The 18,090-nt window shown below is 34.9% G+C and overlaps 2 protein-coding genes across 2 annotated transcripts; one reads left to right on the forward strand and one right to left on the reverse strand.

The window, feature by feature from the left end:
- Positions 1 to 1,224: 1,224 nt before the first annotated feature.
- Positions 1,225 to 3,414, reverse strand: LOC145054313 (uncharacterized). The gene is made up of 4 exons (XM_079002477.1): positions 2,991 to 3,414; positions 1,713 to 2,861; positions 1,506 to 1,621; positions 1,225 to 1,407 (listed from the first exon to the last, which is right to left on the reverse strand). Exons 1-4 carry the CDS (start codon positions 3,412 to 3,414, stop codon positions 1,225 to 1,227), a joined length of 1,872 nt encoding a protein of 623 aa, XP_078858603.1.
- Positions 3,415 to 6,473: 3,059 nt separating this feature from the next.
- On the forward strand, positions 6,474 to 12,321 carry LOC145086535 (putative phospholipid-transporting ATPase 4). Its single transcript, XM_079024339.1, has 11 exons — positions 6,474 to 6,787; positions 7,329 to 9,250; positions 9,341 to 9,451; positions 9,572 to 9,848; positions 9,940 to 10,028; positions 10,121 to 10,205; positions 10,287 to 10,496; positions 10,751 to 10,876; positions 10,973 to 11,071; positions 11,150 to 11,341; positions 11,416 to 12,321. The coding sequence occupies exons 2-11, from the start codon at positions 7,479 to 7,481 to the stop codon at positions 12,091 to 12,093; spliced, it is 3,639 nt and encodes a 1,212-aa protein (XP_078880465.1). The 5' UTR covers positions 6,474 to 6,787; positions 7,329 to 7,478; the 3' UTR covers positions 12,094 to 12,321.
- Positions 12,322 to 18,090: the final 5,769 nt, after the last annotated feature.

An 18,090-nucleotide genomic window follows, 5' to 3' on the forward strand; every position in this document is an offset into this window, starting at 1 on the left:
CTTCATCCATACAGAGCCTTTTTAAGCCATGTTAAGGCTCCAAATTGTAGATCCAACTCCCCAAGGCATGTTTATCATGTATAGTTGCAAACTTTACGTGCATGCAAGGCCCTAAAGTCTTAAAATGACAAAACTAAGCTTGTAAAGAAATCTCACACTTGAGGGAAGGTTCATGCTTGTCAAAGCTAGCAACTTTATGGATTTAGAGGCCAAAGAGAGCTCAGATCTGAAGTTGCTACTTCAGATCTTGGCTCAAACACAAGAAAACTTTACTAAAACCCAACCAAAAGAGATTTACGATGAAATGAGCCAAAGTGACAGCCTACTACCTTCAAGAGGGTATCAACTGAAGTAGATCTTTGATTCCCATGAGTTCCTTGCTTCAATTTACTTGTTTCCCCAAGTTTTTCCTCACCAAATCCTTCTTCCAAGCTTAAACACACCAATAAGGCACACACACACAAATTAGGGTTTTAGAGTGTCAATGGGTTGTAAAGGGGAGGCTGGGGGAGACCAATGATCCTTTAAATAGGGTGTAAAACCCCAGAATTTAGGGTTTCATCTGCCAGCTCCTACTCGTCGAGTAGGTCACTAAAACACGTGGACCAACCCGGTACTACTCGACGAGTAGGGCAACCAACTCGTCGAGTAGACCTTGAAATCAAGAAAAATCTTATAATAAAATCAATACCTGAAAATTAGGGCGTTACACTGACTGTATTCGATTCCGTATTACAAACGAATATCATCCAACCCCGCAACGCGGGTAGAGGCGAACCCAAATATTTTTTAAATAGGGGGCAAAAAATTCAACTTGAAGCGGTTTGAAGATGTACACAAAAAAAAATGAGAATTTGATAATTGATGGAATTTATGGTTGCAACTTATTGATTGAAATAAGACAAATCAAATTATCTTGCAAACAAGTATCTTATAGCAACAATTAAACCACATTTATTATAGTAAACAAAACATAGGCATTTTTTTAATATTATAATTAGATAATGGACAACCACTTGTCTTTTCCAAGAGATCAAAAGAAACATAAACTAGGGAAATACAAATAAAGTAGTTCCATTAAACAATGACCATCTAATAAACAATAACCTATCATGTACTCGGTAATTGAACGACAGGATCTCATAGTTTGAAATCTTTTCAAAATGCTGTCATTTGGAATCGTTTGAAAAATCTATTTCTTGATGTATGTAACCAAACAATCATTCAACCACTGGTCCCAATTTTGTTGCGTAATCGAGTTTTCACAATCTTCATTGTTGAAAATGATCTTTCAACTGAAGCCGTTGAGATGGGTAAAACCAAAACTAGTTTGATCAGTTGATAAACCAAGTGGTAAATGAAAATTTTCTTTGTCTCGACTAACTTCATTGCAAGGTACCCAGCTCCCTTTAATCCAGAAAAATGAACACTAGATTTCATGTCAAAAACATGTCAAGCTGGTTCTCAAGAACAAGTATGTCTGTTTCAGAAAAGTCTGAGGTAACCAATTTCTCCTTCTTGAAAGATGAGAAAGAATCATCGAGGTTCAAGCAAGCCATACAAAGTAGCAATTCAGTAGTGGTTTCATTAAATCTACTTCTAAGTTCTTGAAGCACCCAATCTATCACATTTTTAAATAAATCATTTTCATAATGATGAAGGTTCGTCACTTGCTGAGCTACACGACGAGCCCTACCTCGAGTGTCATTAACCTTTGTTTCCGAGTGTCATTAACCTTTGTTTCCGAGTGTCATTAACCTTTTCACAAAATAAATAAACTTCTTTGACCAATGATTCCCACCCTTCGTTTCCGAGTGTCATTAACCTTTGTTTTGAAATACCAACTAGTTCCATAGCATTCACTATATCTTGATATTTCCTCTGTAATGTCGATGATAACTCATTTGTAATTCCAAGTATACTTTTCATCAAGATCAACGCAAAAACAAAATCAAAAGATTGTGTCCAATCCAATAATATGACCACTTCTGCCTTTTGCTCAGAGCTCCCACAATCCTCAACAACATACTCAAGTACCTCAATTATAGAAGAAAATAAGATACCGATGTTCAACAATGTTACGTAATGAGATCCCCATCGTGTATCAGTTGCCCTTTGAAGAGTATATTCTTGATTTAACCCTTTATCAGTTTCAATTTCTCCAACATATATTGCTTCCAGGATCTTCTCGACTTGTTTCTCATGAAGCATATATTTACGCTTACAAGAGGCTCCAACAACATTCACTAACTTACTAATCATAGTGAAAAGCAAAGCAATATCAACATGATTCTTAACTATAGCAACAAGGACCAGTTGGAGTTGATGTGTGAAACAATGTACATAAAATGCAGAACTGTTATCCCTCAAAATCAGACTCTTGAGACCATTAAACTCACCTCGCATATTGCTAGCTCCATCGTAGCCTTGCCCACGAATTCGCGACACAATAAGCTTGTATGTTGCAAGTAATGAATCAATGGCTGCTTTCAAGGACAAAGAGTTAGTATTTGGTACATATACAATCCCAAGAAATCGTTCAATTACGTAACCTTTTTTGTTTCCATATCGAAGTGCAAGTGCCATTTGTTCTTTTGTAGAGACATCACGACATTCATCAACCAAAATAGAAAAGTAGTCATACCCAATATCTTCAGTTATAAGCTTACTATTTTCAATTGCACAAGACGATGCTATATCTATTTGGATTTTATGAGAGTACAACTTGTTGTTTTTTGGAGCATTTTGCAAGATGAATTTTCTTGTTTCTTCATTGTGGTCTGCCAAAAACTTTAACAACTCTCTAAAGTTCCCCTGATTACTTGAAAGTTCCGACTCGTCATGACCCCGAAATGCTAAACCTTGATGTAGAAGGTATCGAACACAATCAACAGAAGAGAGTAATCGAGTCTTATACTCAATTTTGATTTAATCAGATTGCTTAACAAACGAATGTGCAATGTGTTGATTTTGATTCATCAAGTCTTCACATTTTTGTTGGGCTTGATTGTGAGCATTCCCTGGACCACCCATATGAATTTTAAATCTTTCTGACTTTTTCCAATTATTGAATCCTTTGGTTATGAAAGTTTTGACATCACTTGCTTTGACATCATCATCACATAAATAGCAATATAAGCAGAATGCAGCATCTTCCGTCACATTGTACTCTAACCAAGGTTTGTATAAATCCAAATCGAACCAACCACGAATAAATCTCCTTTTCATCTTACCAAAAGCTGTTTGACGGAACTTATGACCACGTGGCTGATGAGGACCTATTTGTAAGTAGGCTCTTCGGATTTTCTCACGATCGTTAGGATTATATTTAGACACTCTTCTTCGAGTCCCAGGGTCGGTAAGAAGTTCATTCAAATTAATTTCTTCACAATTTCTTTTTGAACTTTGTCCCATGTTCGTAGTTTATTCCAAATTTGGCTTTCTTTTTGAACTTTTCCCCATTTTTGTAGTTCGTTCCGAAATTGGCCTTATTTTTGAGCTCTGTCCAATGTTTGTGGAAGTTCTAATAATAAACTTATCCATTTCCCCTGTATTTATAATTACAAAGTATAAACCCTAATTAAAAATAACACCCAAATAAGTGAATAACAATTGTATCAGAAATTCAGAATATATATATATATATATATATATATATATATATATATATATATATATATATATATATATATATATATATATATATATATATAAAAAGAAGATCAATCAAAGGTAAATTATTTAAAAACTATGGAGGTGGATGTGTGTATTGGGTATAGAAAGTGAAATCAATTAACAATTCAACATAATAAGATTCTAGGACATAATACCCAACTAATTGTGAGACCCGTATGTTATACAGGTTGAATAAAATAATAAAAAAATTAAATATGAAGGTTTAAATAAAAATTTGTTTAAATTTGAAATTTAAAATTTGAATTTAAAAGGAAATATATTAAATACTATATGAGTTGTAATATTATAATTTATTGGTTATTTTCAATTAAGACAATTATTATTAAGGTGTAAATATGATCTGTTAATTAAGAAAGATAAAAAAAATGACAAAATGACAAATGGAAAAAATATTTATTCAAAAATACCACAAAAAGACAAATATAAAAACTAATGAGAGATTGACATGTAGCAAAAAAACTTTCATTTATTAAGGAGGATTATTTGAAAAATAATAAAAAAGAAAGTATATGAATATGTGTCATGTGTCCGTGCCATGAAGGATGAATCAATGGAAATTGGAAAATCAAATCAAACACAAAACTCAAAACTGTAAATGAAAGGAGGAAGCATAATCAATTTGTTGTCGTGAAGACTAAAGGAGGCCTGCTTTCTTGTTTTTATTTACCTTTCTTATCTTTTGACTGTGTGAATAAAGCCGCCAATACTAAAACATTTAACCCTCCTTAATTTCCAATGTTTTCTTTCTTTTTTTTTTTTTTTTTTAATTTCAAAGATATATCCCTATACTAATAAAAGAGTAGCTATTTTACCATGTGTCATCATATTAGACATTTTAATTAATGTGTTCCCACTTGTCAATTTATTAGTTTTCCATTTTAAATTTATTAGACCTCCTCATTAATGTAATTTTATTTTAAATTTTAAATTATTGTTTTTATTAATTCACAAATAAAAATATCTAATATATATTAAAAATTAATTTTATATATTTATTTGAATCAATGATTATAATTTCACATAACTAATAAAAATATCTCTTAAATTAATAATTTATTTAAAATAACTTATTAATAATTTTGAGTTTTTAATATAAAAGTTTGATTAATTTTATAACCGTGGTTTCCACGGGTTATAAACTAGTTTTTAATAAAAAAATATTATTTTTTTGTGGGGGCAGCCGGCCAGCCGCCCCCATTTCCACCACCGTGAGTCCGCCTCTGAACGTGGGACACCTTTTCTAGTTAATTTATGGAATCATTCTTATGTTTTTGACATGATATTCATGTATATACTATTCTTGTAATAGTATTTTTGAAAGAATATTAAATGACATTCTCCAATCAGCATACAATTTAGAATAAAAATTATAATAATAATCTTGAAAAAAATATAGAACTCATTTTATAATATAATCTTTTGAAATAATATTATTGAAAAAATTGAGACTAATGCATCTAATCTAATAGTAATAAACAAATACGTATTATCTCACGCGTAGATTGAAATGAATATTTTGGCTTGAAATAAAATACATAATTTAAATTTGCAAAATTTAAAGAACAATGCTACTTTACATAATAACAATATTGATTAAAATAAAATATAGATAAAAATACAGTATTATTATTGTGTATACTAAGTCAATTTTTTTCGATTGGATACATGATATTGTGCAACTCTTAATTTCCAAGCAAGTAATGGTATTCGGTATTCCATTGACTTGGAAAAAAGGAACAAATGTTGGATGTGGACAACATGACCATGTATTGTATTTGTGACCCAATAACAATCACCAGTTGGCAAATATCATATTACAAAGAACCTTCATTTACTTATTGAAGAAGAGTGGAGGCCTCGTTGTGGGACCCATACCCTCTCCCCTTTCACCAAGATTCAATTAAAGTGAAAAAAAATAGTTGGTTTTCAGAAAAGTAATTACTACACTACACCAATTAAATATTGTGGGTTCTATTTCTATTCGATGCCATAGATTGTCGTTTTCAGTTTTTGCAAGGAAATAGAATTATTCCTTCCATTTAGGACAAAAATATTGGACTTCACAAAGTTAATGCGGAGAAGAAAGTGTTTTAAAAGAAAAAATATGGTTAAAATTAGATTAAAAAAATTACTGTATTTGCTGTACTTGTATATGAATCATTGTATAAAATAAGTTCTTTTTATGCATTGCTTTGAAGTAAATCATATCTCTCTAAAGAAAAAAGATAATGGATACTTGGTAAAGAGATACACTTATAAAGGAAAATCAAAATAAAATTTATATTACTATATATTTTTTTCGTTTGTTGAGACAAAATTGACATATTCCAATCTTCTGAATACTATAGACATTGGTTTATCAAAACTTTATATAAAAATATTTAGAAAATTGAATTTTTTACCTAATTTTTTCATTTAACTTTATGATAAAAATAAGATATGATTAAGTCAAGTCTCGATCAATTTTAGAATAAATGAACGTAAACCTAATTTTAATTTTGTAGGTTATTATAGAAAGTATATAATTTAAAACGTTATTTTTATTCAAAGATTAACATGAATCTTCATATAATTGAAACCCAACAAGACGCACATGGAAATGAATTTGAAACTGCCACGTTGACTTGTTAAACCCACCTCGCGCCTGGTGGATGTGGAGATGAAGGTGGAGGTGAGTTTGACTGACCCAATTCCTACCCAAAACTTACGTAAAAGAAAAAGATTATGTCTATTTAAATATAAAATTAAATAATAAATTTCAATACAAAAATTCTCAAATTTAAAATTGTGCTCCATTTGGCGTTAATTCGGAAGACCTATTTGTTTAATTAGTTTTATGAAACAAGAATTTAGGGGAAGAGTAGAGAAAAGGGTCGCTCCGTAATATACTGTCTAAAGCGTGTTCTTGATTGATTTGATTTCAGAACAACACAGAAAAAAGGAAAGGGGTTTGTTTTCTCCTTCGCTTGAACCCTTGTTATAATCGCTAAGATCTCACTCGAATTACTAGCTGGCATTCTTTGATCTCGTCGATTTCGCATCTGGGTTTGCTTCCATTTTTGATTTCGTGTAGAAATCTCGTGATTTTAAGGTACGCTTTTGGTTTCCACCTCGTGTTCCTGTGATTAACGATTTGGGGCTTCTTTAATTCGTTTTCACGCAAATGGGTATTGGAAATTATGTTCAATTAATGAGTGGGTTTTGTTTAATTATTACATGAATAATGCATATTCCTTTCCTGATTCTTTCTTTTCTTTAGCTGAAACTTTTTTTTTTCTCTTCAATTTTTTTATATGTTACCGACTATGATCTTCCAGTTCGAAATTTGCTTTTAGTTACATTAATTGTTACTATTAATTCAGTTATGTGATGAGGTTTTGAACCCGATCCTTTCCCCCAAATTCATGTTATCATATTTCTCTATCACTACTGAATTACTATGTTTTTGTTAAATTCAAACTGTAGTAATGCAAAAGAACTTTGTTTCCGATCAATGCTTCCTGTTTATCCATATGTAGACCCAAAACCAGAAAACCCTTCTTGTATAATTCATATTCTATTATTCCGACTACCATTACTCAAATCACCAATCGTTCGTTTTCAGTTTGATCAATGGAACCTTATTTTTGCAGGATTTGTCTCTTGATCTTGGCGTTCTTCTAACTCTAACACACACTTACTCACAACTCTGTCCTTTGAATTATACTTCTGGTTCACATATCTAAAACCCCAAGGCTCTTTCTGGATGTACTTTCTCCAACTGTTGTAAAAAACCTTACAAAATGGCTCATGGTAGAATACGCGCAAAGATAAAAAGAAGCAGTCTATACACATTCGGATGCCTACGCCCCCCTCAAGAAGCACCAGATGAGCCTCACCAGTTTCGTGGGCCCGGTTTTTCTAGACAAGTATGTTGTAACCAGCCTCAAATACACCAAAAGAAACCCCTCAAATACTGCTCAAATTACATCTCAACCACAAAATACAATGTCATCACCTTCTTACCAAAAGCCCTATTTGAACAATTTCGTCGTGTAGCCAACGTATACTTTCTTCTAGCTGCAGCTCTATCACTCACACCCGTGTCACCATTCTCACCCTACAGCATGATTGCACCATTAGCATTTGTAATCGGGCTAAGTATGGCTAAAGAAGCTGTTGAAAATTGGCATAGGTTCATGCAGGACATGAAGGTCAATATGAGGAAAGTCAACGTTCATAGTGGTGAGGGTGTCTTTGCTTTAAAACCATGGATGAACATTCGTGTTGGAGATGTTGTAAAAGTTGAAAAAGATCAGTTTTTTCCTTCGGATTTACTTTTACTATCTTCTAGTTATGAGGATGGGATTTGTTACGTTGAAACTATGAATTTAGATGGGGAGACGAATTTGAAAGTTAAAAGATCTTTAGAAGTGACATTAAGTCTAGATGATGATGCAAGTTTCAAAGATTTCAGGGGGACAATCAAATGTGAAGACCCAAATCCAAATCTTTACACTTTTGTTGGGAATCTTGAATACGAAAGACAAATTTACCCTCTCGATCCTAGTCAGATTTTACTCCGTGACTCAAAGCTTCGTAACACGGGTCATGTATACGGGGTTGTGATATTTTCAGGACACGATAGCAAAGTTATGCAAAACGCGACGAAATCGCCCTCGAAAAGAAGCACAATCGAAAAACAAATGGACAAGATTATATATGTCCTTTTTACCCTTCTTGTTTTGATTTCTTTAATAAGTTCAACGGGTTTTGCTATCAAAACAAAAACACAAATGCCAAGCTGGTGGTACTTACAAGCACCCGATGAAGAAGGGTTATTCGATCCGAATCATGCAGCTGCTTCGGGTTTCTATCATCTTGTCACAGCATTGATTCTATACGGGTATTTGATTCCAATTTCACTTTATGTTTCCATAGAGCTTGTGAAGGTTTTGCAAGCTTTGTTTATCAATCAAGATATACACATGTATGATGAAGAAACCGGGACCCCTGCTCAAGCAAGAACATCGAATTTGAATGAGGAGTTGGGAATGGTGGACACGATTTTATCGGATAAAACCGGGACGCTGACGTGTAATCAAATGGATTTTTTGAAGTGTTCGATTGGTGGGACCGGTTATGGGATGAGGTCTAGTGAAGTTGAGCTGGCGGCTGCTAGCCAGATGGCGATGGATCTTGAAGGAAACGGTCAAACCGGAGGTCAAAACGGGTCGGAAATCGAGATGGAAACTACTACTACACCTAAAGAACAAAGCTCTCAAATGTGTATAAAAGGGTTTAGCTTTGAGGATAGTCGTCTCATGAATGGGAATTGGTTGAGAGAACCCAATTCCGAAGTTCTTTTGTTGTTTTTCCGGATTCTTGCTCTTTGTCACACTGCGATTCCGGAGTTGAATGAGGAAACTGGGAGTTATAGCTATGAAGCGGAATCACCGGATGAAGGGGCTTTTCTTGTTGCTGCAAGAGAGTTTGGATTTGAATTTTGTAAAAGAACTCAGTCTAGTATATTTGTTCGTGAGAGGTATCAATCTTCTCAAGAACCTATTGAAAGGTATGAAATATGAATTAGATTATTACTATTTTAACAGTATAGTATTTGTAATTTAGTTTAACCATCTTTCCTGATTGTAATTTTTTACAGAGAGTTCAAACTTTTGAATCTTTTGGATTTTACAAGCAAAAGAAAACGGATGTCGGTTATTGTTCAGGATGAGACTGGAGAGATTTTTTTACTATGTAAAGGCGCTGATAGGTCAGTAATCAGTACGTTATGTATATGTATATGTATATGTATATGTATATGTATATGTATATGTATATGTATATGTATGTATGTATGTGTGTGTGGTGTCTTATAGGTTGATTTTTGCAGTATTATATTTGATCGATTATCGAAAAATGGAAGAACATTTGAGGAGGCAACCACAAAGCATTTAAATGATTATGGAGAAGCGGGATTAAGAACACTAGCACTTGCCTACAAAACAATTGAAAAATCTGAATATTTAGCATGGAATGATGAATTTATGAAAGCAAAAACTTCAATTGGAGGTGATAGGGATGCGATGCTTGAACTTGTGTCTGACATGATGGAAAAAGATTTAATTCTTGTTGGTGCAACTGCTGTGGAGGATAAACTGCAGCCAGGGGTATTATTGTCTTTTCATGAAAACTACTTTCTTCTATTATCGCTATCTTTCTATTGTTCTTTTAGTTTACTTTGTCTTTTCTATTGTGTAGGTGCCTCAATGTATCGATAAATTGGCACAAGCAGGACTTAAGCTGTGGGTTCTAACAGGCGATAAAATGGAAACTGCAATCAACATAGGGTAAGAATTTGTTATAAGAATTTGTAAAATTACTTACCTGTCCCTGACTTCAAACAACTGGTTAAATATTAACATCTCTCAAATGCTTGCAGGTTTGCATGCAGTTTGCTTCGGCAGGGGATGAGGCAGATATGCATATCGATGAATGTCGACATGTTTAGCCAAGATTCCAAGAAGGTACGTGTTATAATATTGAAGGGTATTTTAGACATTTTGATTTTGACAAATAATGAAACATTTTTACTTAAAATTACATAGGCTGTGAAGGATAACATTGCAACACAAATCACAAAAGCTTCTCAAATGATCAAGCTTGAAATAGATCCACACGCTGCATTTGCGTTGATTATCGATGGAAAGACACTAACTTATGCTTTGGAGGATGATATAAAGCATCAGTTTTTGAATTTAGCCGTTGATTGTGCTTCTGTTATATGTTGTCGCGTCTCCCCTAAGCAAAAAGCAATGGTAAATTTTTTTCGCTCTCTTTGTTACACAGTACAAGACATGACATGACAGAACAGGTTGTACTGCATCTGACTTGTAATGGGACAAAAAAGTTTTACATTTTGACAAACCCAAAAAGGTGATATAAGGTGTGGTAGGTACTTGCTTTTGTCTATGCAAAAAGACGAAAATTCCCTTTTTGTCCTTATTATCAAAAATAGTACTAGAAAGACATGACATGACAGAACAGGTTGTACTGCATTTATGTTGACCAGGTTACAAGATTGGTCAAAGAAGGGACCGGGAAAACGACGTTAGCAATTGGAGACGGTGCAAATGACGTCGGAATGATTCAAGAAGCGGACATCGGAGTCGGAATCAGTGGGGTCGAGGGAATGCAGGTCCGGAATACACAAACAAGCTTCTTTTTAATTAAATATGAATCTTATGAAAGAGAATCACAGTTTTATAAACCTTTTTTTTGTTTGTATATGCAGGCTGTGATGGCTAGCGACTTTTCCATTGCACAGTTTCGGTTTCTTGAAAGGCTTCTAGTAGTACACGGTCACTGGTGCTATAAAAGAATCGCACAAATGGTTACCTACTTTTTTAATCCCGTATAAATACGACTAAAAATACGACATATTTTTAACAAAATTCTTTTTAAAAAACAGATTTGCTATTTTTTCTACAAAAACATCGCGTTTGGACTCACGCTTTTCTACTTCGAGGCATTCACCGGTTTCTCAGGGCAATCGGTTTATGATGATTGGTACATGCTACTCTTCAATGTCGTCCTCACATCACTTCCCGTAATCGCCCTCGGTGTTTTCGAACAAGACGTTTCTTCCGAAATCTGCTTACAGGTAACGCATCAAAATGACTAAAATACCCTTTTTCGTTTTTATTTACATTTACACACAACTCATTGGCATTGCAGTTTCCAGCATTGTATCAACAAGGACCACGAAACCTGTTTTTCGACTGGTACAGAATCTTCGGGTGGATGGGAAATGGGCTTTACTGTTCCTTAATCGTCTTCTTCCTCAACATCATCATCTTCTATGACCAAGCTTTCCGGGCAGGCGGGCAGACAGCCGACATGACCGTGGTGGGGACCGCCATGTTCACGTGCGTGATCTACGCGGTCAACTGCCAGATCGCCCTCACAATGTCACACTTCACTTGGATACAACATTTCCTAATCGGTTTCAGTATCATCGCGTGGTATGTGTTCTTGATTCTATACGGGATGATGTCTCCGGAACTTTCTGGAAACGCGTATAAGATCTTTGTGGAAGCGCTTGCACCCGCCCCGATATTTTGGTTGAGTACATTGTTGGTGACAGTTGCGTGTAATCTTCCGTATTTGGCTCACATTTCGTTTCAAAGATCGTTTAATCCGATGGATCATCATGTGATTCAAGAGATTAAATATTATAAAAAAGACGTTGAAGATCGACATATGTGGACTAGGGAAAGATCCAAAGCTAGACAAGAAACAAAGATCGGGTTTTCGGCTAGAGTGGATGCAAAGATTAGACATTTGAGACAAATGTTGCAGAAGAAATCGTCTGTGTTGAGTCCTCGGGTTGCTTTGGCAGCTACAAGGGAGTAATCAATCTTTTTTTTTTTTTTTTTTTTTGGGTTTTTGGGGTGAGGTTTCTTGAAAATGTTTATAATTATGTGTAGGGTTTCTTTGTTCATCATTTGTTGTTTTTGGGGAATTACTGGTTTTTTTATTCATTCTTGATATATGGAGAAAGTATAGTGGCATTTGTATGTAGATGGGTTGTTTTGTAGACAGTGGAAAATGGTCAATGTCTACATGTGTTGACTTTTACAAGTGCAGTGTTTTTGTAGTCAATGTGATTCACTTACCATATATACAAATGTGTATGTGTATGCTAAACAAAATAATTTTAGGCTTTTTGCGACAAAGTGTGGTTAAAAAAGAACCAGATTATTTGAGTAAACCACAAAGCACACATGTTTATGTTTATGTTCTTATGAACACGTGTATTTTGTTTGATCGGAAAACTTGATTTTGTTTTGATTAAGCCCCAAAAGTTTAGGAGAAAAAAAGGATGCATATGGCAATAGTTACAAGCCTTATAAAAGCATTATACAAGTTTTAGCAAAATGACTAGCACACAATATGAAAGATTCACCGCTTATGGGTTGTGAAAAGTTGGTCAACACTCGACCAGAACAAGTTATGGTTGTTTTTGAAAAGGACAAAAGTCTCTTCCCTTTTTGTTGGCCACTTTGGAAGGAATGGGCCTTGTATCGTGTTCTGGACCTTTCGTAAGCATGCATATTGAATCTAAAGTAAATTGGTGTCAGTAAAGAGTACTCCAAACAATGTAATGTGATATGGGCAAAAGAGTTACTTTGATAAGATTTAATCTTTATTTTTGTTCTTTCTGTTGTTAAAAGTGTAGTTCCGATTGGGTTTCAAAAGTCAAAAAGGGCTATGGTTAGTTATTCTTTATGGAAATTTGTCTACAAATTTCAGTAGAAAGCTCCAAGAACAAGGAGGTGTAGAAGTAGAAAACCTTCCGAGAGTTTAGTTTTTTTTTTTTTTTTAAATAATAATTACATGATTAAAAAGGAGGAAACACTATTTATATAGTTAATTAAATGAAGTGTTTTATAAAAGCATTATACAAAGTAGCACCATACAAAGAGTAATCACCTCATCCTGATGTCATGGGCTTGAAATGTTAGTCAACAAGTTATGGTTCTTTTTGAAAAGGATGATGGGACATGGGATTGGGAGTGATGAATTGATTACTGTCAAATTGGACTTTGAGGCGTATCTCTTCCCTTTTTGTTGGCCACTTTGCAAGGAATCGGCTTAATTTGTACAACGGTTTTGATGGATTGAAACATGCATCGTGAACGTGAAGTTTTTGGAGTCATTACAAAGTACTCCAACCAAATAATGTGATTTAGACAAAAGGGTTGTGGTAAGGAGGTGTCATTTCTCTCTGTTAGTTATTCATTCAGGTCTATAGAACTATTGGTAGTCTACAAGATATTTACTACTTATAATGTAGCTAGTCCATGAGATATATGGAAATCACTCTCTAATTGTTATGTACTAGTCTAAAAGCGAATGAATCAATTATTAAATTATATAGTATCACCAAATTACAAGTGACAAACTGTTGAAAATCAAATTAATAAACGCGTAAGGAAACCGACAAATAATATTGAGAATTATATGTCAATTAGTTGCGAATAATAGACCCAATTATTATTAATATGTTTACCAAGTTTCGTCCATAAACCAGATCTATCCTTCTCGATTAGATCTGATTATAAGAAAGGTAGAAGAAGACTCTCATGTTGTGGGATGAAATTAAACGCAAGACAGAAAAGTAAAACCGACATGTCGATGGCTGATCTTGAACTTGAAATAACTGCAAGGATCGGACATTCAAGAGCAAAACCCTAATTGATTTGGATCTAGGTTTTTCTCAAGTTATACATGCATAATAATTTTCCAAAGCAAAACCCTAATCTAGCATACATATTTTCAAAATCAATAACTAAACCAAAGTTAGAATAATACCTTTTCTTTGTTGATTGGTTGATCTTGACATTCAAGAGCTCAGTGCCTCGATTGTTGCACCTCTAATGGAGTCACAAACACCACAAGCAATGGATGAACACGAGAGTGAGGATGAAGGCTTATTGAAATTGGCTAGGGATCTCTTAGAAGCATAGGGAGCCGAATTCTATAAGCCATGGGTCTATTTATACTTGTGGCTGCTAGGGTTTTTGGTGGAAATCCTAATTTGACTGCTTAAGCCTTAAGCAACCCATGGACACCTTCTAGAATACTCCTTGGACGAATTCTCTATGGGCTTCCCATAGAATTCGTCCAACCTTATTCCAAGGTGATCCATCGGCCCAACTGTAACTATCAGTGATTTGCAATGTCAGTCCCCGTTCTTTTAATCAGACTCTTTTGATCACTAAATTAATTCCAAATTAATTTCTGATCAATACTAATTAAATAATATGATTTCTAGTTAATATATTAATAAATCATTTATCAACCTCTTTCTCATAATTCATCCTATCAAGTTGCTATGGTGAAGGCAGCCCAAAAGGACCATGCTACTATCGAGTCAAGTATATATCAATTATATTTATGGGCTTAGACACCTAATTCAACAGTCTCCCACTTGGATAAGTCTAATAACTATAACTGCAAGTACGACTTCAAAATCCGATTAACAATCATAGCTCTCAAAAACCGTTGTCGAACTCTGACCTAGTCAATGACACATCGTTTAGATAAGGGATCATATAATCCTCCTTTCTGCAAGATATCATGTGGAAAAAGACATGGAACATAATCATTCTCAATGTCCAACAGTTTGTTTCCCGACTTCTGATTTGTTTGACATAGAACTTAATTGAACACATCAATTCAGTCCTGACCGGGCCCGACACATAAGTCAACAAAAAGTCATCGATGGGCCCAAGATATCGCTTTTACCCTCTTAGGATAAAAGGAACAGATAAACTTTGACTTATGTTTGTACTATTTACTCGTTAAATTGCACACAACAACATGTTTTATAACATCAAGTTACTGATGCGTTTACGCATTATCAATGCACAACCAACTCGTACAAAACAACTCATATATCTCGGTTTAAAGATTATACGATATTATCGTCTCACAATCACTCGTGATAGATTCCATGATGTGATTCAAATGAGCGTGGGTTTAATCCAATACTCAAATCTTATTTCAAGAGCACTCATGAACGTTGCAGCAAACTTTTGCTATGTCTAAACACTTAAACAATGTACAAACCAATTCTTGACAGTCTAACCTCATAACTTACTCCCAAAGTATAATTGACTGTAGATAATTTGAATAATCTAATTTTTCTGGAAGTAAAACATGCAAAAGTGAAACAATAGTAAACAATTGACACAAGATAGTAAACTTTACTCATAAATAAATCTCCATTACTTAATCATCAAATGTCAATTACATTTATCTATTGCAAGTTTCTAAACACTAATCTAATCACTAAAACTAATATTGTCCTTCAGACCAATGCTCCTCGCATGTTGTAAGTGCTTAACCCTGCTCAGACCCTTTGTGAGGGGATCTGTTGCGTTCTCCTCTGACGATACCCTCATGACTACGAGGAGTCCCTCTTCTACCCGATGTCTGATGAAGTGGTATTTTCTGTCGATATGTATGGATCTACCATGATCCCGTGGTTCCTTGGTTAAGACAACCACTCCTTCGTTATCACATAAAATCTCCATAGGCTCCTTTATGGTTGGTACAACTCTAAGGTCTCCAATGAAGTTCTTCAACCATATTGCCTCCTTCGATGCTTCGCTCGTTGCTATGTACTCTGATTCGCATGTTGAATCAGCCACGGGGTCCTGCTTGGAACTTTTCCAAGTAATCGCTCCTCCATTTATGGTAAATAACCAGCCCGACTGAGAGCGGAAGCTATCTCTATCGGTCTGAAAGTTGGCGTCACTGTACCATGTAACTCTCAATTCATCACTCACGCCAAGTGTAAGGACCCAGTCCTTAGTCCTTTGCAGGTACTTAAGAATGTTCTTAACTGTTGTCCAATGTGCCCTACCCGGGTTCCCTTGATATCGGCTAACCATGCTCAAGCAAAAGCCACATCAGGGCGAGTACACATAATAGCGTACATGATCGAGCCAACGGCGGAAGCATATGGTACTCGACTCATTTCCTCTATCTCGACATCAGTACTCGGACTCTAAGTCTTACTCAACTTGGTATTGCTTTGGATTGGAAGTTCCCCTTTCTTGGAATTCTCCATGCTAAAACGTTTCAGCACCTTGTCCAAGTAAGTACTTTGACTAAGTCCTATTAGTCTCCTACTTTTGTTACTTAATATCCTTATCCCCAAAATATAAGCAACTTCCCCAAGATCCTTCAAGGCGAAACACTTCCCAGGCCAAGACTTAACCTCCTGCAAGGTCGGAATGTCGTTTCCTATGATCAGTATGTCATCAACATACAAAACTAGAAAGCTAACTATACTCTCACTAGCCTTGACATACACACAATACTCATCTTCGCTTCTAGAAAATCCAAACTCTTTGACTTTCTCATCGAAACAAAGATTCCATCTACGAGACGCTTGTTTTAATCCATAAATGGATTTCTCAAGCTTGCATGCTCTATTGGGGTATTTAGCATTTACAAAACCTTCTGGCTGACATATGTAAACATCTTCAGCCAACTTCCCGTTAAGGAAAGCAGTTTTGACATCCATTTGCCAAATTTCATAATCATGAAATGCATCGATAGCTAACATAACCCTAATAGACTTGATCTTGGCCACTGGTGAGAAAGTCTCATCATAGTCAACCCCCGGGGTTTGAGTAAAGCCCTTCGCAACCAATCGTGCCTTGAACATATGCACTTTCTGTTGGATTAGTGTCTAAGGTTGTAACTATATCTGGTAAGTACTTGACCCGATTGTACATGGTCCTTTTGGGTTGCCTTCACCATAGCAACTTGACAGGGTGATTTATACAGAGAGAAGAGATATTATTAATATATTATAAGAATAATATGTTAAAGGAATAATAATATTATTTGATTAATATAAGTCATAAATTAATTAAAAATTAATTTGGTGACTTAAAGAGATTAATTGAATAAAGGGGCATAAACTGTCAAATGTGTGATAGTTGTATTTTGAGCTAAGAATCCTTATGGATATGGGGTGGACGATTTTAGGGATATAGATCACCTAGAAATTGTCCAAAGGCTTATCTAGAATGATCTTTGGATTGCTTTGAGGCTAAGTTATCCAATTAGGGTTTAAGGTGAAACCTTAGGAGCTCACATTATAAATAGACCCATAAGGTTGGAGAAATCGGCTACTGTATGTTTGAAGATACCCTGGAGCCGATTTCTCACCCCTCTCCTTCTCTCAAATCATCTTCTTGCTAGTTGGTGTTTGTAAGCCATTAGAGGAGTGACATTTGTGACTCTAAGCTCCAAGAAGAAGAAGGTTTTCAAGCAAGTAACTCAAGGTATTATTCTAGATCTGTTTTCATATGTTTTGATTGTTAGGTTACATTAGATCTAGCCATGAAAGTCTTGGATATATTGCATGTTCAATTAGAGAAACCTAGATCCAAGCTATAGGGTTTTCATGTGCACATAGGAAAGTTCTTATTGCTCAAACCCATCAGTGGTATTAGATCCTTGATTGGTTTCAATTGAATGTGATGCTTAACTGTTTTGCTTGCTGAAAATCGTTTTTCTTCACCTCTGTCCGACCTAACTCGGCAAGTCAGTGTTTGGACTCGGCGAGTTGGCCCTACTCGGCGAGTCCAAAGCTTGACTCGGTGAGTCCGAGCGTCAGACAGAGGATAATTCGGGATTTTGTTGTTGTTTTGTCTTGGATTGGTACCTAAATCGTTTTATTATGTAAAAATCCGAATTTTAACCTAATTTAATAATTATCCTTGACATAACAATAGATAATTTCAAATCTTTTGAATATTGATTATTTTTATGATAAATATGGACTATTTAAGATTATTTGGTAATTATCTAGTGACTAAAATT

This window comes from Lactuca serriola, chromosome 1, assembly GCF_051521515.1.
Source record: "Lactuca serriola cultivar US96UC23 chromosome 1, Lser_US96UC23_V15, whole genome shotgun sequence".
Lineage (NCBI taxonomy): Eukaryota > Viridiplantae > Streptophyta > Magnoliopsida > Asterales > Asteraceae > Lactuca > Lactuca serriola.